Source organism: Pseudorca crassidens, chromosome 3, assembly GCF_039906515.1.
Source record: "Pseudorca crassidens isolate mPseCra1 chromosome 3, mPseCra1.hap1, whole genome shotgun sequence".
NCBI lineage: Eukaryota > Metazoa > Chordata > Mammalia > Artiodactyla > Delphinidae > Pseudorca > Pseudorca crassidens.
Window position 1 is genome coordinate 136,189,628 of NC_090298.1, and position 23,353 is coordinate 136,212,980.

Genomic DNA, 23,353 nt, shown 5'->3' on the forward strand with positions numbered 1-23,353 from the left:
GCAGCCAGGACAGAGCCAGGCCTCGTGTTCCAGGCCCTTTCTCAGCCTACTGCCGTCAGGCCCTGTCTCCTTCACCCAAGCCCAGGTGGTTCTTGCGGTTCTGCACAGCAAAGGCTCTCCCTGATAGGGTTCCTGGTTGAGAGCGTTGGCAGGTATCAGACTGAGGAAGGAGTGCCACAGGCCTCCAGGCACCTGAATCGTTGTAGGATGCGCCTCATACCTTAGTGGGAAGGGTAAGGGGACAAGATGCCCCCCACAGGTTCTCCACAGCTCATTCTGCCAGGAGATACTGCTCTACATGACGAGGTCAGGTGGAGGGAATCATGTGGTCTTGGGAGGAAGGTAATGGCAGGCTAAATCCCCACCCCTGCAGCCCCGCCCCCAGAGAGGACCCCGCCACCCTCCAGGAGCCCCATCCCTGGAGTTTCGCCCCAGGAAGGGCCCCACACCTGTCGGGAAAAACTCCATCCCACTCATGAGCCTCACCCCTGCCCTACCACGGAGGACCCCGCCACCCTCCAGGAGCTCCATCCCAGAGCCCCGCCCCATCCATGGAGGAGTCCCCCCCGCCGCCACCTGGAGGACCCCCAGCCCGGTGCGGCGCCCACTACTTGCAGGTGTGCACGTCGTAGATGCGCGCGCACTCCTGGCAGCTCACGTAGCAGCACCAGTGGAAAACGCAGTGGCACTTCTCCCTGCGCCGCTCGGTGCGCGCGTTGTGGCCGCGACCGCAGCACAGCAGGTCGCAGCCATCTATGCCGTGCGAGCTCACGTTGCAGGTGCGGTCGCGCGTGCCGAAGGATCCCGTCTCGGGGTTGGGCTCACAGAAGTTGGGCGAGGCCTCGTAGTAGACCAGGTCGCGTTCTGTGGGCACCTTGAAGTAGGTGTAGCGTGGCCGCAGGGTCTCCACCCAGCCGCGCGACTCGCGGTGCTTCTCCACCACCATCTCCGAGGCACTGTCATACTTGTCCTTGAGGAAGTCACCAATGGCACGGAAGTCGGGCTGCGACCACCAGCAGGTCTTCACCTCACAGCTGCCCGAGAGCCCATGGCACTTGCACTTGAGGTGCATGTGGCTGGCGATGGCCTGCAGGAGCGTGCGAGCGGGGGCGTCAGGGCAGGCCCTCAGTCTCCCCACCTCCCACGTAGGGTGGCTGTACTCCTTGCCTGTAGTCCCCCTCCGCTCACCTGGCAAACCCAGTCCCCCCACCTGCTCCATAAAGCTCCGGGACTCCCGGGTGGAGCAGGTGCCCTCTCCCAGCACCACCCTTCCGTGTGGTGCTACAGGTTCTTGTGCCATGTGGCTCCCCTGGTAGACCCAAGATCCCTGGAGGGCAGGGCCTGGGAGACCCCCTCCTGGGCTGGGTCTACTTCTAGGCCATCTATGTTGAGTGTAGGAAAGAAGGGGCTGTAACATGTGATATGTAAGTGCCGGGGTGTAGGAGGGAAATCGTTCATTCTGACTGGGGAAACCCAAGACCTCCGTCTACAGGAGATGTACATGGGATGGGTGGCAAGGCTAGGGGCTGACCTGAGCACGGATAATGGTAGTGGCTGGAGCAGGGTACCTTCAGGGCCCAGGAAGCTGGTTTTATCAGATTGTAGGGGAGTTGCTGAGGATTGTGTGTGTTTCTCCTGTGGGCATCCCAACGTCAGGTTGTCTTCCCTTCTCTCTTTGGGGGAAGGAGTGGGGCTGGGGGTGAAAGGTCCTGTGGCATAATCAGAACTAAGGCTGAACTGGCCACTATGATGGGCACTGGCCACATGTGAGGTCCTGAGATGCGGCTGGTTGTCCAAATTGAGAAGTGCTGTTAAGTGCAAACCACATGCTGGGTCATACTAAGTCCCCAGACTTCGTAAAAGAAGAGGATGTAAAATATCTCATTCAAAATTTTAATATTGATTGCATTATTGCAATAACATGTTGGCTATATTGGGTTAAATAAAATTCATTATTAAAGCAAATTTCACCTGTTTCCTTTTAAAATGTGGCTACTAGAAATTGATAAATCTAAGGCTTCATGTGGGCTCTGTGTCCAGATGCTGCCTCTACCCTGTCCCCCTCTGCCTGCTCTTTCTTCAACCCTTCCCTCTCATACTGGCACTCTTTTAGGAGTATCTGTAAATTACATTCTCCCACCACAGTCCAGTTCTGTCTAATCTCCATTCTCTTCTCTTTTGTGACCAAGCTTTTCCAGAGAGGAGCTGCCACTTCCCATCTCTGCCTCCTCAGTCTCTTGTTTTAGTTCTACTTTTGATCAAAGTTATATATGCACATACTTTGAAAAGTCCAAGAGTTCCTAAGACCTATTAAGAAAAACAGGAGTTCTGACCCCACACTCTCATTCACAGCACTTTCCTGACCACTTGAGGCAGCACCTTGTACCTCTACACCTCTGATAAGATGCTTGTCTTGCTACTTCTTGATTCTTCAGTGTTTGGCATTGTCTATGGACCTCTCACCATGGAGGTCCCATGGGACCTCACTCCACAACTCTGATGCACACTTTTCCCAGCCCCCTTCCTACACTAAAATCTATAGCATAATTCCAGTTAGATCAAAATTTAGTGCTGACAGTATTGGGGCTGTGGTAAATGTCATACTTAGTTGAGCCACGTGCCATGATAACCCTTCCTTTTCTACAAAACGTTTTGTTGTTGCTGTTTTTTGTTTGTTTGTTTGTTTTGTTTTGTTTTTGCAGTACGCGGGCCTCTCACTGTTGTGGCCTCTCCCATTGCGGAGCACAGGCTCCGGACGCGCAGGCCCAGCGGCCATGGCCCACGGGTGCAGCCGCTCCGCAGCACGTGGGATCCTCCCGGACTGGGGCACGAACCCGTGTCCCCTGCATTGCCAGGCGGACTCCCAACCACTGCGCCACCAGGGAAACCCCATGTTGTTGCTGTTTTTAATGTACTCATCACAGGTTCAGTCTCACTAACTCCTTTCGTTGTCTAAATATTCTCTTCAAGACTTTCAAACACACCAGCTGATCTATGGATTTCATCTTCTTGGAGACATCTTTTTCAAACGGCTTCTGGTAAATTTTGTGAAATGTGCATGTCTGAAAACAAATCTTTTCTACTTAAAGTTGAAATGATGATTTAGCTGGGTATAAAAGTCTTGGCTTAAAATATTTCCCCCTCTCAGGATTCTGAAAGCATTACTCTATTTTATTCTAGATTTCACTGTTGTTCTTAGAAACTCTGATGACATTTTGATTCCTGATCCTTTGCATGAAACCAAAGCGTTTTCTGGGAAGCTTGGAAGGCTTTTCTGTGTCACAGGCTGTGGATTTCACAGCAAATTTTGATGTGGGTCTTCCCCTTTCTTGTGTTAATCACTTACGGGGCCTGTTTTGTCTGAACTGCTGCTCTTCAGCCCTGGGAACCTTCTTGTCTTATTTCTTTACCAAATTCCTCATCTTCATGTTCATCATTGTCTTTCTTGGACAGATCCTCCATATTTTCTATTCTTTCCTATTTTCCATCTCCTTGTCTTTTTTTCTCTACTTTGTGGGAAGCGTGTCTCAACTATCTTCCAACATTTTTGCTGAGAGTTTTGTTTTTGCTGTTCTATTTTTAATTTCTAAGAGCTTCTTTTTTCCCCTGAATGTTCTTTTAAATTAACATCCTGTTCCAATTTTATGGATTCAGTGTTTTATCTCTCTGGGGATACTGATGGTTTTTTGAAGTTTTCATCCCTTTATAATGTCTCTTTCCCATAAGTTTGGGTTTCTTTTTTCTTTATTTTGGTCTTTACCTTTGTGGTTGCTGGAGGCCTTCCTCAGATGTTCAGTGATCCTTGGCTGCCTGCTCATATTTGAAAGTGGGGCGCTAAAAATCTTGTCGGAACCTCCTGTACATGGGAGGGACTCATCTACTTGGGCCCTCACTGTAGAGTGATCTGGCCACGTTGCTTTTGGGGGAACCCCCACCTCAATAGCTTCAAGTTTCTTCTCTTGGGATGGCCTGATTCTCAGGGGAGGATCTTCCATTTTCCTGCCTAGAGCATAATCGAGCTTCACTGTGGCACTAGGACATTAGGAAGACAAAGGTGTATGTAGACAGACTACTTTCACTTGGGCAGCCTCACCCTCAGCAGTCCAGACGCCTTCTGCTCTACCCTTTTTAGGGAATAAGCCTCCAGACTTCGGCCGTGGTGATGGAGGGGTGCTGTCTGGATGCAAGAGGTTGGATAGAAGAGCTGGTACATTAAAAAATGCTTTTAAAATAGACTTTAAAATGAAAATGCAGCTAAGCATACAGACTTTTTCCCCAGACCAGCAAATGACCAGTCTTTCTGTTTCCAGCCCCATATCTATCTCTACTTCTCAAGATATCTGATACTAGAACTTCCTTGGTTGGTTCTCAGAGTTCTCTACTGGCTTAAGATTCAGCTTTCTCGAGTGTACTAAGATATTGAGTGTTCATCTATCTGCTTTTTGCTTTCAAAATTTTGTTGCCATTGTCACCTTTTCTGTTTTCCATGTTCTCAATAGTCTATTTATGTATCTTAAAATTAATTCATTGTCCTTTTAGTGGAGTTCTAGGAGAATGCAGAGGAAAATATTTGTATTTTGTTTGTCATCTTTAACTGGAAACTCCCTGTCATTCTTCAGGTCTACAATTTCTATGGGATTCTTTCCCAGATCTTACATTTTAGCTTTGTGAACATAAGTAAGCATATTTTTTCTCATAATCTATGTCTAATAATTCCAGTATTTGAGTCTTGTTTCTGTTTTTTTTTTGGTTGTTGTTGTTTTGTTTTGTTTTGCTGATTATCACTCATTTAACAGGTTATCTTTGATTATGTGTGGAACATTGTGTTTGAAAAGCTGTTTGTAGAAAAAAATTTCAGCCTAGCATAAGGTTATCATCCTCCAAAGAGGATTTATCTGCCTTCTCCAGGTACATGGGGATACCAGCAATTTGGGATTACCTTAATCCATTCAGTCTAGAGATTTTACTAGCCTGTACATGTGCATAAGGGCTTGCCTACTTCTGATCTTCCTTTACTCCTCGGGATCCCAGCCTAAACCGAGGAGTTTTTTCCTAGACGTAGCACCTTTGGTGGGCCCCTTTTAGCTCTGTGAGGCTGCTGAAAATGCAGCTCAGCATACGCACTTTTTTCCCAGACCAGCAAATGATCCCTGGACAAAAGCTGCCCCAGGCACCAGGTTCAGAGTCTTGTCTTCTCCTGGACTTTGGACTGCTAATTCCTCAGTATATGGTTAGTTATTTGACACTTAACAATTATTTTATGGAAGTGTAATATACATGCAAAAGTTTATATATCATAAGCATGGAATATGACAAAATTTCATAAATTACCAGCCTCAGAACACCAGCTCCTCAGGAACTCCCACCATGCTCTGTTCCGGTTGTTACACTCTCCCCTCTCCAGGGCATATATTCTAACAGCATCTCCTTGATGACTAATGATATTGATCACCTTTTCACATATTTATTGGACATTTCTAGATTTTCTTCTGTGAAGTGGCTTTCCATTTTTCAGCCAACTTTTCTATTGGGTTATCAGTCTTTTTGTCCTTTTTATACTATAACTTTCATATACTTGTTGTGTGTATATATTGTGAACATCTCCTTCTGTGTGGATTGCCTTTTCAGTTTCATGGTGGTGCCTTTTTATAAATTTTAATATAGTCCACATTATTACATTTTTCTTTCATTGTGAGTGCTTCTTTGGCCTGTTTAGGAAATCTTTGCCTACTCCAAGGTCACAGAGATGTTTTTCTATGTTTTCTTCTAAACATTCTTTGTTTTATCTTTCCCATTTGGAAATAGGAGATTGATTTTTTATATGATGTGAGGTAGGGGTCAAGATTAATTTTTTTCCACATTGTTATCCAATTGACTGAGCACCATTTATGGAAAAGACCACTTCCCCCTCTGCTGCACTATCTTCCCTGTGATAAATCAGGTAACTTATACAGGTGAGTATTCTATACTTTTAAAGGGTACTTTTTACATTTCATCCTACATTTGTACCTGTCTTTAGCCGGAAGATTAATGTGAGTCACCTAGTTCCCTGTTGCTAGAAGTTAAGTGTTCACTCTTCAGCTCTCTGCAGTGCCCTGGTTCCACTGGCCAAGGCCAGGGCCAACTCTGCTGAACACTTTTCAGTCCCTACACATATCACTTCCTATCAGCAGTGCCCCACTGAACCTCTGACTAAGTTCACTAAGCCCCCTTTTCAGAAGGACTCACAAAGCCCTGTACAGCTTGGTCTCTGCCAGCCTTTCCATCCCCCAAATCTTTTTCTTCCTCTGTTCTCCATATTCTACCTGGACTAACTCACATGCATTCTTTCACCTCTGAGCTACCCAGAGGCTCTCCTGGTTTCCCTTCACCTAGATAACTGCCAATTATTCTGCTTGTCTCCACTCACCACCTCTGCGAGAAGTCTTTTTTGAGAATCCAGCCTGGGTCTGACCTCTCCACTATGTCCAGATCACCTTGTGTGTGTGCATTTCTTCATCGTAGAACTTACCACACTGTGGTGTAGCAGCCTGGCTGTCTCCCTCCCTGGATGTGCAGGAGCTCCTGCAGGGCAGGCCTTTCTCCCATCCCTCCTTCCTTGTGACCCCAGCTGCACAGGTGGACCTGCCATACTGTGGGAATGCCCTAGACCTCGTGGAGCAACTGGACAGCCCTGTGTTTCAGACACCGCTGGGCAGGAGGTGAGCAGACCCCCAGCCTGGCCACCATATACATCCCTCCCACAGCCCACCACCCTGCCTACACCGTGCCATACTCCTCAAGGGACCAGGGCACATACCCTGCTATTTCCCAGGGACCCTCAGGGGTGTGGTCTCAGGGCTCTCGGGTTCACAACCCAGGATGGGGGCGGGGGCCGCGGACGTACCTGGCGCCCAGCCTCATTGTTGTGGCGGTTCATGGCGGAGCGAGCGTCTGGTCGGTTCTCCCGCGCGTCTGCGAACTCCCGAGACACCATCCCTCCGAACTCGATGTCCTCACTGCAGCCGCCCCACTTCCAGCCCTCACCGGGCGAGCCCTGGTGGCGGCTGCTGCAGCCGCAGATGGCAGCGGAGCCCTCGGCGCACGAGCGTGTCACAGCGAAGGCTACGCCGGCGGAAGCGATGGCGTGCACAAAGGCGGACTCCCGGGTGGCTGCGGAAAGAGGCGACGTGGTTGGCAGGACCCGGCAGGGCTGAGGTGGTGGGACTGGCGTGGGGGCGTGGCTGCCTCTTCCCGGGCTGGGTCCTGGGTACTCACAGTGGGCGTGGGGTGCTAGACTCGCAGCACGGTAACCGCGGTACAGTAATGGGAGTCGGGGAGGCAGGGCTGCGGTGGGACAGGAGCGCGCGTCCCCGAGGGAGGACCCAAGGAGGAGGGAGAGCTTCCCCAAAGAAAGTATACGGAGGGCTAAGGAGCCCAAGGCAAGATGCTGGACATAACTTGTCATGGAGAACAGCAATGACGGCTGAAATCAGAAAGTCAGATCATAACCAGTGCTGGTGAGGATGTGGAGAAATCAGAACGCTGTACACTGCTGGCTGGAAGGAAACTGGTGCTGCCCCTTGGAAATGGGTTTGGCAGCTTGTTGAAAACATACACCTACCCTATGACCTGGTCATTCACCTCTGAGGTATTTACCCTGGAGGAAACCTGTGTCCCTGCAAAGACCAGGAAGCAAATGTCACTGCAGCGTTATTTGTAATAGCCCCAAACTGGCAGCTCCAAAATGTCCATCAACAGGTGAATGGATGAAAAATTGTGGCATAAAATAAATAAGTCGTGGGTATGTGATGTACAGATGGTGACTAGAGTTAATAATATCGTATATTAGAAAGTTAAGAGCGTAGATCTTAAAAGTTCTCATCATAAGAAAAAATCTTGTAACTGTGTGGGGTAATAGATGTTAAACTAAACTTGTTGTTGTGATCGTTTCACAATATATACAAACATTGAATCATTATGCTGTACACCTAAACTAATATAATGTTGTATGTCAATTATATTTCAATTAAAAATTGTGGCACATCCATGAAATGGAATTCTATTTAGCATACCAGGAAAGAGAGCATGGATGAATCTCAAAGCAATCATGCGGATTGATTAAAAGGCATACAAAAAAGGGTCCTTCTAGTGTCCCACCAACCCTTGGTGGAGCCCCCGTGCCCAGATGTCCTGGTTGGAAGCTTCCCACAGCCCTGCCCAGGGCATGGCTCCTGGTCCACATGCTGCCCACTTGTGCCTCTTTTTCTGCCTGCACACCCTTCCCCTCTTCCACTCCGGACACCAGGTACTGAGAGGCCCAGCCGAAGGGCTGCCTCTTCTGGAACCTTCCAAAGGTCAGTGCCTCCATTGGCACCTCGCCTCCTGCTGGCCCCACGCGCTTGGGTCTGGAACTGAATGCCTGCCAGGAGCCTCATCCAGGCTGTCTCTGACCTGGTATTGGAGCTGCCGCCTGCATGCAGCCTTCTCTTTCTACACATGGAGAAAATGAGTCAGGGGATGTGGCATCGGTTTTCAGAATGCCAGTGGGTGATGGCTGGAGCTTGGGAAGGAAAAGCCGGTGGGGCCGAACTGGGTGAGACAGGCATGTGAGGGAGTCAAGGGAGGCCTGCCTTGGCGAGGCCAGCTGCAGGGGGTCGCTGGGTGTGGGAGACCTAGCCTGAGCCTGGTAGACAGAAGCCTAAAGGAGCTTGTCTCAAAGGACAGGCAGGAAATCGACAGAGGAAAAGCAGGGGGCAGGGGTATTCTGCATGAGGAGGCCCACAAGGGCAGGGCCTCAGGTGGGGAGGGGTTGGGCTGGCAGGACCAGAGGGAAGTACAGGGCATGTGGGGGACAGCCTGGAATTTGCAGAGGCTGGACTTCCAGCCAGGCTTCCCCAGACGGGATGAATGAATGCATCATGCCTCCTGAGTGTGTGTAAACATTTCTTCAAGGGCACCAAGCCACGATCCACTCCAGGTGGAGGACAAGGGCCTGGGGGTGCCCTGGGTCCCGTGTGAGCTGGTAGGACTCACTCCTGGACTCGCCATTCCACATGTGTGTGTGGGAGTAGCTGCTGTTTGCCAAGCCCTGCTGGAGAAACGTCAGGGAGCAAGATGACCTCGTGGAGCTTACCTGCTGATTAGCAGGAATTTTAAAATCCTAGGTTAAAAAAAATGCTATGGGCAGTGGAGTGAGCAGGAGAGATGTAGGAACAGGACCAACTAGGACCTTCTGTGCCAGACAAGGGGTGTGTGCCCTGCTGTGTCCCTGAGCTCCTCGTGGGCAGACGCCCCACTGCAGGCCTGGACACTGCTAGGGCTCCACATGGCTACAGAAGAGTTATCAAAGGGGGCTGCTGTCTCCTCACCCCACATCAGTGCCCTGGAGGCAGGTGGGTTTCACCCTGGGGAATGAGTAGAAGTTTTGGGTTGCTCCCCACACTTCCTCCAGCTGCATGGTCTCGCCTGCTCCCAGGTTTGCATCTGAGCATGTGTGTCCCAAAGCTCAGGTGGCAGGGGCAGGAAAATGGTAAGATAGAGCTCCAGCCAGCAATGTGCACACACTCATCCACACATCTTCATACACATCCACACACACCTGCCACTGAAAAGAGCACATTCACTCCTATACCAAGGACACACAGTGTGAGATGTGTCTGAGGAAGTGCGCTCTGCACGAGCCTCCCGATAGCTGTCAGGCCCCACCCTGCTTTTGGTGACTCTTCCTGTGGATTTGCCAACAGTTCTGGATGGTCCTCTGCAGGCCCCGGCCAACCTGTGTACTCTCCATGTTTTGCCCAGAGCAGGCCTGGACTCTTGCTGCTTTCTGGAAACTCCCAGGTGGTAAGCACCCAGCCACAAACCCAGAAAGGGACTCCCCATTTCTTCTCTGTCAGCCTCCCACTGACAGCTTGCTTGGGGACTGCCCAAGTCTGAAGGCTGCTCTGGCCTCCCGAAATGGCCCTGACCCATCCTGCCTCTCCTGGCTCTTCACCATGAGTCCAGCCCGCAGTATCTCCCAGGTGCACCAGAAGAGGTTCCTAGTTGGGACAGGCACCTCCAGCTTCCAGCTTCCCCCACCCATCCACACACATGTAACACACACACACACATACACACACTCTCTCACTCTCTCACCAATATATATATGCACACACATCCACAGACACACAGACACACACGTAGGCACACACTCTTACACAGGTATGCACGCACATGCCCATACACACACTCACACATACTGTAGGAGGAGCGTTTTGTCCAGTGCCCATCTGGCTCTGCCCAGCCCTTCTCCAGTTCTTGCCACTGTGTCCTTGCTTGGCTCACACACAGGCTGACTCTGCCCCACCTCCTGCCCTCTCAGCCTTGTCCACCACTCCCTGGCCTCCAGCCACACTCAGCCCTCGTCCTTCCCTTGGGTTCTTTCCAACTGCTTCTCTGCTCATGTGCATCTGTCATGTCCCCATCCCTGCTCTTTGAGGCACAGGCCAGGGTCCTGACCCTGCAGTCTGGGTTCGGTCCACGCCTGGCCCTGGAGCCCTCGGGCTCCCCAGGTGCTTCAGGAGCATGCTCTTACATCCATTCTGCCTGAAAGCTCCCTGAGCTGGGGGCTGTGTCCTGTTCACCTTTTGTTTCTAACCTGGAGTCCCAGCCCATCCCACAGATGGTTGTTGGGGAGTGAGAGCCTGGTCAGAGGAGAAGGCACGGGCCCTGGGCTGGGGCAGGGAGTCCAGGAGGGTCTGAGCCCACCTGGGCAGGACTACCCCATGGGACCTAGCTCTCTGCCCCTCTCTACTCACCTTGTCCTTGAATGAATTCAAGACAGCTCCCCTCACTGCTCCCTTTCTCAAATGTCAGCCAGGCAGCTGCCTCCTCAAGACACTTGAAGCCCCTGCCCCGTTTTTCTTTTATAATACAACTGATTAGTTACAGGCCAGCCTAGAGCCACCTTCTGCTGACTCAAAGCACCATGAATAAACAACTGCATGGACACAGACCCCTTTCCTTCTGGTCCCTCCATTCAGAAGAGCCCCTGCCCTTATTTTGTCTTCTCAAGGACTCAGGTTGTCCCCCACCTCCACCTCCTTAGAGGGTGGGCTCAGATCCTGATTCTCACCCTTCCAGGACCCTGGTGTGGTATCTGCCCTCCTGCCCAGGCAATGACCCTGGGTTAGGGGCTGTGAGCTGGTGGCCTAGGGGTTCCTTACCACCCCTCCCAGGGCAGGGTAGAGCCAGTATGTCCTGGGCATTCCTGGAACCCACTGCACACAACCGGGCGCCTCCTCCACTGCATCCTCTCTGGTGGCCCTTCTCAAGGCTCAGATTCTCCAAGCCTTGAATATGCTCCCCCAACTCCCTTTGACTCTGCCCCCTGAGGGCCCAGGGCTAACTCCTATAGGAGGATCTTGCCTCTGTCTCTGCCTCTGCTCTGCCCCCTCCTCTAGCCCCTCCTTACCTCCCCTTCTCCAGCTTCTGAGATAAGGGGAGAGAAAGCAGGCCTGGGGCTTTGCTCTGCCCCGAACAGGGCTCGGAGATCTCTGCTTATCGAGCTCAGGTAAACAGTCCAGGGCTGCCAGACACACTTGAGGGGAAGGGTGTGGGGGGGTTGGGAGGGGTGTTCCCCCTTGAACTTGGAAGAAAAAGAACTCATTCCTGCCCTGCTCTGTCACCAAGTAGCTGTGTGACCCTGCACACTTCTCTGTCCTTTGGGGGCCTCAATTTCCTCTTCTGCTAAATGAAGAGAGGGCCTCCTCACAAATAAAGTCCCGAGGGCCAAGGACACCCTGGAGCCGGCCTTTAAATTGCTCATGAGGAAAAGAAGCCTTTACGAAGACCACGAGCCAGAAAAACTTGAGGTGGTCCATTCTGGCAAAGAAAGTCCCTTTTCAAATTGAAGACACAGGTCTTTAAGTAGTTCCCCGAGATACTGATCAATCGCAAAGGGAAAAACTGAAACTCTGCCTTGGAGAAATCTGACAGACCCCGCCTTACCAGAGAAATTGGGGTTGCGGTCACCAGCAATGGGACAGAAGACGGATGGATGCCACGTGCCTCCTAAGACGAGGCCCCCACCAGGACATTCCACCTCCTTTGAGACATTCTAACCGAAGAATCGTAACTTGCATCTAATTATCAGGAAACTTTAAACAAACCAAACCCAAAGGCCTAACCAAGCTCCTCCCAGTCTCAAGGGCATGAAGGGCAGGGCTGGGCTGGGCTTAGGGACTTGGGATGGGATCCTGGCCAGATAAGGGACATTGGTGGAAAATTGGGTGAAATCTGGGTAAAGTCTGGAGTTTAGTTAGTAGTGATGGATCTTAGTTCTGATGGATCTAGCTGGGTTTGTGTGATGTCAGCACTGGGGAGGCCTAGGAAGAGATCTGGACTCCTGCAGTATTTCTGGAAGTATACAACTATTTCCAAAGAAAAAGTTAAAACACATCCTGAGACTGTGCAGAAGGAAGACCCCCTGAATGCCCAGATGACATCCCACAGTGGTGGGGCTTTTAACCCAGGAAGCCATGGGCAGGCTTTAGGGGGTTCTTAACCCTGCCAAAATCATGAGCTGGAATTCCAGGGCATGTCTGAAAACTCATGTGTTTTTCTGGATAGATTGCTTTTATCAGATTTCCACAGGGGTTTGAACCAAGAAGGTCATGACTGACTGGCTGGAGTAGCCTCAGTTTACAGAGGAAGGGGGACAGGGCTCCCCTAAGGTCATGGGTGGGGCAGGCACAACCAGGACTCAGATCAGGGTCTGAAGCCCAGCAGCTGCCCCAGTTACAGCAAAGTTTTTAGCCACAGACAGCAGCCTTGTCAGAGATTATACAACACAGGCAGCTAGGGAGGGGGAGAGAGAACCATCCTGCCTGTGGGAAGAGAATTGCATCTCGGAGATGAGACTGGAAATACCTCTGTCACCAGCAAAATGTCTTCTTTTGAATGGGCTATGACAGGTCAAGAGAGGAGGAGGGGACACGGGCTATGAGAGGGGGGTGCTTAAGGACCAATTTTGTCAATTTACCAAGTTGCTGCGATAGAGCCTGCGTGAGTGTTTTGAGCTATCTCAGTCCTGCTCTGTTCCAGCCCAGGACTCTTATCCCACACTGCAATTAGGGCTTGGGAAAAGGAAGAAGAAAGGGAATCTTGTAACAAAGTCTTTCTGTAAGACAAGCGTCTTCCATCGAGAGAAACATCTTCCCCAGAAACTTGAAGTTGTCTCTTTAGCAATTATTTATTGAGTTCATGCAAAGTATCAGTGATATACCCTTCCTTTCATTCTTCTACCATCTAGCCATCCATCCATCTACAATCCACCCATCCATCCATTTATTCTTCTACCATCCATCCATCCATCCATCCACCCTTCCAGGACCTGAGAGTCTATAATGAGCCATACACTAGGAATATAAAATAAGTAAGATGCAGGGTGCCCATTCTCAAGAACCAAGGTAAGAAGTCTGCAAGAAAGTGGATTGCTGCTCTATCTGATGAAATGTCTAACAACCCAGGCTTTCTGAAAGGTTGAAGGAGCTACCTGTTCTTGCGGTAATCAAGCATAAACTGGATGACCCACTGTTAGGTGGAGGGAATCCCTGCACTGGGAAGGAGGGTGAACCAGAGGAATCCTTGCATTCCTTTAGTGGGAGGCCCTGCTATTGCAAGTCAGGTTCCTTGCTTTGGGCTGTGCTGAGTCACCTGCCTTTGGGAGCTTACAGTTTATGATGAAGAGAGTAAGGGGAACAAGGACACACAGTAGGCTTGGCAATGTGAGCTCTGGGGCAGGCCTGGGATGGATGGATGGTGGATGGGTGAATGGATGAGTGAATGGGTAGATGGTGGAGAGTGGGTGGATGGGCGAGTGGATGGATGGATGTGTGGTGGTGGACAGAGGATAGTGGGTGGATGTTGGCTGGATGATGGATTGATGGAATGGTGGATGAATTGTGGATGGATGGAAGGGTAGAGGTAGAGTCTGGGGCAGGTGAAGGAGGACTATATGGCAAGAGCTGGGAGTCTGGGGGAGGGCAGGGGGAGTCACCTGGCAGGGCTGCATCATCACTGAGGCCAGCCCAGCCCTGGGCACGAGGGTTGAGTGTCACATGTGAGATGGGCTTTGGCAGTTACTTCACTTCCCTGGGTCTCAGAACTTTAGAACTAGAGAGATTTTAACAAATCCTGTCTCCAGATTTGGATTTCATAGGCTTGGCAGGTACCAGAAATGACTTGGGGACTGAAATAGGACTGCAAAATGTTGTTACTTTTTTGAGAGAATAAGACACATAAGAAATGACTATCATAATTTCAGAAAAGGAACTTTTAACATTAAAAAAGGATACAGTTCCAAAGTCCAATATGCTGAAGAAAGTTCAAAAAAATTACCTTAAGGGCCTCGCCTTTCACATTTCACCATGAAGCTGGTGGTTGGCTACTACTTATTGAGCACTGACTGTGTTCTAAGTGGACAAGAAGGCTGCAGGCTCTGTCCCAGAGCTGATTTTCCCTCTGGGAGATTACCCAGAAGGCCCTTTTATCAGGGATTGATAGGAAAGCACTGCCCAGAGGCCTCCCTGCCCTGGGCCCTGCGCATCTTTTTATAACTGCTGAGAGGACTGGTCCAGACAGAAAGAGAGGGCTCCTCTCTGCTGAGCCACCCCCATGGACCCTGCAGGCCCTCTCAGTCCCAATGACGTGTGAAGGCTCAAAATGGGTCAGCCCCGGTCCCAGGCTGCCCGACAGTGAGTACTGTGCCCAGACAGGGGTCGCAGGAGAGGCTCCTGCACCCCCCCCCAGCCGTAGGTCCCATGACCACCAGGCTGTTTCAGTAGTTGCAGCTTTCAGGAGGTGAAGGGCCCACCTGCCCTGCTGGGCCCCATACTTCACAGCCACAGGGAGTGAGGAGAGACCCATCTGTCCTCTCCTGGAAGGGGAAGGCTATGGAGGCCTGATACCAGATGAGAAGAAGGGGATGGCCAAGGGCTCCTGGGATAAGCCCGTTGGCCTGAGGGGGCGCTGGAGCGCGCTTTTCGGAGGATAGAGTGTGACCCCTGGCAGTGGAAGTTCCTGGAAGGGGATTGTGGTTCAAATTCGACCACTGACCAATGAGATCAAGCTCCTGGGTGTTCTATCTGTTGAGTCCACCCAGTGGACCCTTTGAGAAGCTCTGCAGGTAACCAGGTGCCCCAGCAGTGGTCACTGCAGACCTACCAGTGGACCCAGGCCCACTGTTCTGGGTGGGGGGCATCTATATCTGTAAGCAGTCCTCTGGTGATTCTGATGCATCCCTGAGCTGAACTCAGGCTCCATTATGGTCTCAGATTCCTAAGCCCCATCCTCTGGAAGTTGGCCAGACTCAGGAGGTGTTTGGGAGGGAGGTCCCAGGACAGGATTCTGCAGGGAGAGGGGAGGAGTTTACCGTGGCAAGGGTGTCTCTGACACACTCCCCCCCCCCCATTAGAGGGACGTGGAGGTGGCTAACACGGAGGGTCTCACATACTCCCCCTGCTCCGGGCTCCTGCAGTGGGCTGTGCATCTCTGGCCTGGCTCGTATGTGAAGTGAGGCCCTGGGTCACTGGGGCCTGGCTGCTATCATCTGGTGGCTGGGTGGGGATTCAGCCTGGGGCAGGGTGGGGTGTGACCTCCTCCTTGGGAACTGTAGGACCTGCCTGTCAAAGCCTCCTCCTGCCTGAGTTCTGGCCTGAGGGACAGCCCTCTCTCTCCTGGGCGTGCCTGCCCCGTGGCCCCTGGAGACCTGGGGCTCCACTACTCCCCTGGGCAGTGTTGACTTTTGGGTCAGACTCCCTGCCTTGGTGCTGGGGTTGGTCAGCAGAGAGGGTGCAGCCCTAAGGCAGGCTCCCTTGTCTCCATGGAGACGCCCTCCCCACAGTCAGGACCATGGCTGCAACCCCAATCACCTGCCCAGGGTGGGGAGTCCTGGACCCCAGCCCTACCACTCTACTGCCCTGCAGGGAAGCTTCTCTCTCGCCAGGTATGTGAGGAGAATCCCCCATCCTACAGGCTCGTCCCCACTCAGCTGGGGGCCCTCTGTGAGTCTTCCCTGGCGTTCCAGGTAAAGAGTTCTTTGTGGCAGCTGCTGGTGCTCACAGCTGGACAGGACTACAGAGAGGCCAGGTCAGGGCAAATGGCTCCTGTGGTCACTGAGCCTCCACGGGAGCCTCTGTGGGGGCCGCTCTCTGCTCCCACCTGCCCACAGAGCATCACTGGCAGGACACAGAGAGAACTCAGTGCCCTCACTCATGCCGCATCCTTAGCCCACACTCAAGGGCAGCGACTGTGGCTCCCTCTCAGGCACCACTCAGCCTCCTTGGGCCAGGCCTGGGCCTCTGCACACCTGGCAGGTGAGAGGCTGTAGGAGGGGGAGGATGCAGAGAGGCAATTCCGGGGATGGCCACCCCCCAAAAGACAAGCAAGTCCTGCAGTGCCTGTGCAAGTGCAGAGAGGTCAGCAAATGCTCTGTGTCTGTCTCCCTGGCCCATGAAGGCCTCAAGGGCACTTTTAGAGCGTTCAGAGGTTGGCACCTCTTCCCTCTACCAACGCCCCAACGTGAGGGAAGAAGAGATGGGAGACTGGCCTGAGCCCCTAGCCGGCAGTTTGCTCCCTTCCCACACAGCCCACCTTCCTTGGTCTCAGAGCTAGCGGGGCGGCCAGGAGGGGGTGTCGCAATGGGCAATGGCATTTGGTAATCCCGTTGGCCCGTCCTGCACAAAGGATGGAGCCACCTGAGAGCGGAATGCAGCTTGCGCCCGGCTCTAGCTGCGGCCCCTGACACCGCCCGGCCGCCAGCACGGCCGGCGTCCTGATTACCTGCTGGGGCTAATGAATCTGGCTTTGTGAGCCACTGTCACGCCGCGTTAGGCCCACAATGGCTCTCGATATTTTATATGAATTTCCCCCCTCGTCGGCGATTAGGCCATAGCAAGCCAGTCATAGCAACCGGGAGGTATGCGCAGCCCAGGGGCCTGGGGCGCGAGGGGAGCTCGCTATTCACACGCTTTAACACAGCACTCCCGAGGGCGTGTGAATCGCCAGCAGCATTTTCACTTTTCTCTTGTGCTTAATCTTGTCGTCGTCGTGGGGATATTGTTTTCTGAGCCGGGCGCAGCAGGGTGTCGCCGGGGTCTCTCCTGGCCCCTTTACACACACCCCCAACTGGGGAGAGTTAATGATATACGGGGGAGGCCGCAGAGACAGTCGGAGCTCCCCAACCACCGTGAACCGAAACACTTTCCGATGAGGGTCAGGGGTTGCAACCTGGATTCAGGGATGCCGGTTCCCTCAAGGGCCCCTTCTTCTCTCTGACCCCTCCTGAGCCCTGTGGCTTGTGCCGTCCTGGCTGTCCTGCCCCGGCCCCGTGCCTGCACGCCGGCCCTCCGCAGATCAAGCCGGGACACACAAGGAGGTGGACAGACCACCCCCTGGAGCCTGGCCAAGGGAAGGGGCTCTGCTGGGGAGGGGACAGGCCATGCTGTCCCCCCTCCTGATCCTCCCCAGCCCAACCCCCAAGGAGAATGGGGAAGAAGGCAGGCAGACATGGGTGCTTGCCCCAAGGGCACGGGCGGAGGGTTGCGAGGGGATATGAGCACTGTCTGGGGAGCCAGAGAAGGCAACAGGCACCCGGAACACACTTGCGGAGACCTTGATTGACACCCACAGACCCTGCCCCTAGGGTAACCAGCCAGGACTCTGACATGATGTGCTTTGAGGGGTCAGCCAGGGTCCCCAGCTCAGCTGCCCAATGGGTGAGGTCCAAGTGCAGACCCCACAGCGAGAGTCAGCCCACTTCTACCAGCAGCAAGGCTCCCTCTGCCAATGGGGATGCCCCACCTGGAATGCAGATGTGCAGGCCCTGTGTCCTCCAGGTCCTGAGACCCCCGAAGGGAGTTTTGGAGGCACATATGCTGGAATCAGAGGCAGGGTTGAGTGGCTCCCCCAGTCTCTTCTTTAGGGAAGCCACTGTAGCCCAGGCTTGGGGGTGCCTGGGAAAGCCACTGCCAAGGGCACTCTACCGAGGGCACTAAACTAGTGGATGGACACAGGCTGAGGTCCAGTTTCTAGAGGTCACTGATGATGAAGCTGGGGACCATGCCCCACCTGTTCGTGCTGACGTGCTGGGACACCAGTGGGAGAGGCATCAAGGGTACTGCTCCCCACTGTGGATGACTCACCTCTTTATGGCCCCTTCCATTTCTGTAAGTTGCAAATGCCCCACCCAGCTGAGACCCAGGTCCCCCCAAAGTCGTGTGCCACCCACAAAGCCCCTGGCCTGGACCTTGGACCGGCTGCACCCACTGTCCTTCTCTAGGGGCATGGCCCTGGCTGGGCTTCCTCCAGGAGTGTCTGCTAAGGCGCTGAGGTCTGGGACCTGCCTTCCCTGCCTTTTGGCCTCCCCACCCCTTCACCTCACTGGGGGTCAAGAGTGGGTGTCGGGCAGCTCTCAGGGAAAGCAGGCGCTCCAGGTGTCCAGGGGCCTGCCTGGAGGGACAGATAAGCTGCAATCGTGTGCCAGCCTTCATGCACTCAAAATTCTTCAAATACTTTCTGGCTAATGCAGGTTCCATGGTTCTGCTGCTGTGGAAAGTGAGGGTGGAGGGTACTTCTTCCGAGCCCGGGCTCACCTCTGTCTCCCAACCCCACGTTCCTCGGTGGCAGCTTCTCAGGGGTCCACCTGGCCCACCCAGCCCCCAGCCCCAGGCCAGGCAGATGGTGGTTTGTGTGTGTGTGTGAGCTGGAAGCAGGAGGCATGAGCACACGCTCTTTCCCTCTTATCCTCACCCCACACGCACACACTCGCACACCTCCACACGGGGCTGGGGCCCTCTGCTCAGCTGACAGTGTTAAGCTTTGTTCAACTAGGCCGCCTCAGCAGGGGTGGTCAAGCACCCCACGGACCTTGCCACAAAGCCTGAGTGACCTCTGACACGATTAGGGTCGCCCTGACCCTAATCCAATCAGATTGATTACTGTGAGTGTGGCCCGGTGGCCAGGCGGGGGCCTCCACAATGGCCTCCCAGAGCTGGCCTCTCTCTGGGGCACCTGGCAGGCTCCTTCCTCCTGGGCCATTCAGCTCTGCGCCACAATGAATCCGGCCATTTCTCAGCCCCGTGGCAAGCGATGGGGGAGAGAGGGCTTCCTCTTTCTCATTAGACCAAGTGGTGAGGGCGTATGGGAGCTGAGATGACTTTCATCCAGCTGAAAATGGAGGAGGGAGGGAGGGGCAGAGATCAGGTCGGGGGAGGGGGGAGCAGAGGGGGCAAAGGGCAGAGGAAGGAGCAGGGACATGTGGGAGTGGACATGAAGGGGAGAACATGGGGGAGAGTGGACACGGGGGAGAGAGGACAAGAGGGGAGAGTGGACATGGGAAGGGTGGGTATGGGGGCAAAGGGACTGGGACACCAAGGCCACACGAGGGTCCCAGAGGCCTGCTGGAGTCTTGGTTCCCCCTGAGAGGCTTTCAAGTAAGTGAGGGAGTGCAGAGGAAGAGGGGGACCTCCCTGGGCCCCCAGCCCAGAAGTTAGTGACTTGTCTGTTCCTTGGGGCAGGCCCTGGGCACCTGCAGCGCCTGTTCTCACCTGGAGAGAGCCTACAGACACCACCCCCCCCCCACCACAGGCTGGCACATTCTTAGGAGTCCTGGCCTAGCCCCTTCTTTGTGCCTCAGTTTCTTTAACTTGTAACCATAGTGCTGGCTCATGAGATGGGTGCTAGGATTCAGTTTACTGCTGTGTGTAAAACACTTAACACACAGCTCCAAAAGCACTGTATACATGTTTTAAAGAAAGAGAGAAAACCCTTTAAGATCCAGCTCAGACGTCCCCCTCCCCAGGGAAACCTACCCACGTGGGCACCCTCAGGCATATGTGCTCATCCTTCAGTCACTCACTCAGCACATCCTTATAAAGCACCCATTCTGTGCCAGAGCAAACCTTGGTACTGCCCTATGTGCCTGCTGTGCATGGCAGGAGGCCCCACACCAGACCTGAGATCACCCTGCAGGGCTCAGCTTTTGTCCCGGGAGAGTGATGTTGAGGTTGGAGGCAGGAAACTAGGAGCTGCTCTGGAGGCCAGGAGCTGCCCCCCAGGTAGTTCCTGTGGGCTGAGAGCTAAAGATAAGAAGGATCTGGTGAGGATGAGGATTGCAAAAATGGGGCCCACAAAGACTGACTCCATTTCAGACTTTGGGGTCCAGCGAGGGGCAGGTGCAGGCAGCTCTGGACTGGCAGGGAAGGTCCATCTCTAATGGCGATGTTGGAAAAGTCGCCTGGGAGACAGCATGGCTGATGTGGCACCCCGATGTGGGTAACACAGAAGGGAGTACGGGCAGGGGTCAAGAGGCAGGCCTCAGGGCCTCCACAGCTGTCCTGACTAAGGTGCTTGTGTGTTTGACCATAGCTGGAAGATTGCGGGTTTGGAGCTGAGCATGACAGGATCCTATGTCTGAACGTGCAGAAAAGGGACGAAGCCTGTGGGCCTGTGAGGGTGATGCTGTGCCCCAGGGGTCTCCAAGGCAGGTTCACATATCCCTAGGGGTGCGTAGGTCGGCATGGGTGATTCCAAGGCAACCTCACTGGCATTGTTGCTTCTTCTCCCGCCTCCCCTTCTAGGACCACCCATCTCCCACTTGACCCATGAAGAGACGCCCAGTTTTCCTGGCACATGTCCAGCCCTGGTACCATCTATAAAGACTGGGACACCAAGCTCTGTGTAAATCAGGTGTTTCCAATTTCTTGTTTCATAATGAAAGAGGACCCAATTGAATGATGAGCTGACAAAATTTTTAAAACTTTTTGATAATATATCACTGTGAGATTTTTGGCACAGGTAACTCAGAAAAAATTCAAAGAATCAAGAGACATTATATCAAAACTCTCCCTTTTATCTGTTTATTTTTCTGAAAGATGATCCTCATGCCTAGATCTTTAAATTTTAAGAACAGAATGGGCCCCAAAAGCTGTTCCTCTAAGATCAGGAAGAAATCAGGGGCACCTGCTCTGCTCACTGCTATTCACCATTTCCTGGAGGCTCCAGCCAGGGCAACTGAGCAAGAAAAAAATAAATAAATAAAGAGTGTCCAGACGGGAGAAAACTGTCTCTATTAGCAAATGACATGAAAATTCTAAGGAATGCATGAAACATCTATTAGAATTGATAAACCTTCAGCAAGGTTATAGAGTATGAGATCAATATTTGAAAATCAACCATGTTGCTATACACTAGCAATGAACAATGCAAAAATGAGATGAAGAAAACAGTTCCATTTATAATAGCATCAAAGAGAAAAAAATGCTTAGGAATAAATAGAAGATTTGTCTGCTGAAAACTGCAAAATGTCATTGAAAGACGTTAAAGACCTAAATAAACGGAAAGACATTCCATGTTTATGAATCAGAAGACTTCAAATTGTTAAGATGGCAATATTCCTCTAAGTGATCTGCAGATTCAATGCAATCTCTAAAAAACCAAGTTTTTTTTTTTTTTTTTTTGCAGAAATTGATGAGCTGATCCTAAAATCCCTTTATAAGGAGCCCCAAGAAGCTGAAACAAGCTTGGAAAAGCAGAACATAGTTGGAGGACTCACACTTCCCTGTTTTCAAACTTACTACAGGGCCACAGAAGTCAAGACAGTGTGGCCTGGGCATAGGACAGACATGTGAACCAATGGGGTAGAAGAGAGCCCAGAAATAAATCCACATTTCCTTCTCTGGCTTCCAGGTGGGGCCTGACCCCACCTGACACAGCCTTCCTCCACCACCAGGATGGCAGCCGTGTCAGGTGTACAGCCTTCTGCCTTCTTCCCAAAATCCCTGACATTTCTTCTTACTTAGGAGTGTGGGGACCCTAGACACCCGCATCAGGCTCTGGAGCCAGGAACCCAGATGGCACCATGATCCTGTCTGGGCCCTCCCGGGCATGGTGAAATTGATGGGCATACCTCCCTGACCATGGCACAGCATGGGACCCTGCACCACACACACACTACACACCACACACACACGTACATAAATGCACACGCGTACTACACACAAATATGCACATGCAAAAACGTGAACACATACGTGTTCAAACACACACGTACACACTCGTACACATGCATACACACACGTGCAGGCACCACACACACAATCATGCACATGTACATGCATGCACACACACACACACATATGCCCCCACACTCAATGTGTCACATCACCCTGTGGCCCTAACTTCTCCCACACATGTCAGTGGCCATCCCTGCAGGAGCTGATGTATAATTAACCCAGCCAGTAGCTCTGTGAAGTTGGCTGTGGCAATTATTCTCCCATTTTATAGATGGGGACGCTAGTGCTCCAGGAAGTGAGCTGACTTGCTGGTCAAGGTCACATGACATGACTCTCCTCTGCCCCTTCTTGCTCCTAGAGAATACAGACCAACCTTGAGGGGCATGACCATGACTGCCTGATGTCGGAGAGCCCCGACCCCTTGAACAAACACCACCGGGCCCCACCTGCCCTTAATGCAATGCTCAGTTGCACTCTCAGGACCTCTGCCCACAGTATGCCAGCAGTCTCAGGGCCTGGTGTGTCTTCCTCCCAGACATCTTTTGTTCTTCCTTCCTCTGCATTCTGGCTGCCAGGTCTGAGCAAGGCCATTTGTTCCTCCCATATGTACAGGCCACGTGCTGGCAAGACAGACAGGGCAGCTGGGGTGGGCCTCACAGTACTCATGGGGTGGTTGATGGATGTGATGGTAAAGGACTGAGGACAACGGGGAGCAAGATGTGATAGCGCATGATGGGATAGAGAGGGTCAGCATGGGGGATGCTACATGACACAGGAGACAAGGTGGCATTTAGAAGGAGACTGAGGGAAATGGGCAGGGAATCACACACAAGGCAGAGAAAAGAGCAATGGCAGAGGGATATGCAAAAACAAAGGTGGAGATAGACTTGTACTCAGTGTTTGGGAGGCAGCCAAGAGGCCAGTGGGGCTGGAGAGGGGCACAGGGAGGATGAAGAGGTGGAGGGAAAAGAGGCAGCAGGGCCAGAGGATTCGAGAGAGCTGGGAGCCCTGGAGGGCCCAAGTGAAGGAGGGGTGTGGTTGACACAGCTCTTTTGGCCTCAGGGACATTGGGAATGGGACTGAGCAGTTGTATAGGAGCCACTTTGATCATGCAGGGTGTCAGGGTGGCTGGGCTTGGTGGTAAATGGTTGGATTCAGGAATGACTCTGAAGGTACTGCTGATGGGACTTGCAACGGAGAGGAATCATGGGTGACTCCAAGTAACAGAAGGATGGGGCTGCCCTTTACAAGATGGGAAAGCAGGTGTGTGGAAGAGGTGGTACATGGCCTTTGCCATCCTGTCACCAATGCCCCTT

The 23,353-nt window shown here is 52.5% G+C and overlaps 1 protein-coding gene across 2 annotated transcripts in view; it reads right to left on the minus strand.

Moving 5' to 3' along the window:
• Positions 1–436: 436 nt before the first annotated feature.
• The window catches only part of WNT3A (Wnt family member 3A), a 47,149-nt gene continuing 24,232 nt past the window's right edge, over positions 437–23,353 (minus strand). For both annotated transcript variants that reach the window (XM_067730142.1, XM_067730143.1), the window contains exons 3-4: positions 6,887–7,152; positions 437–1,087 (exon numbers count right to left, since the gene is read on the minus strand). In XM_067730142.1, coding sequence (XP_067586243.1) covers positions 608–1,087; positions 6,887–7,152 — 746 coding nt within the window. In that variant the 3' untranslated portion in view covers positions 437–607. The remainder of the gene's footprint in view (positions 1,088–6,886; positions 7,153–23,353) is intronic.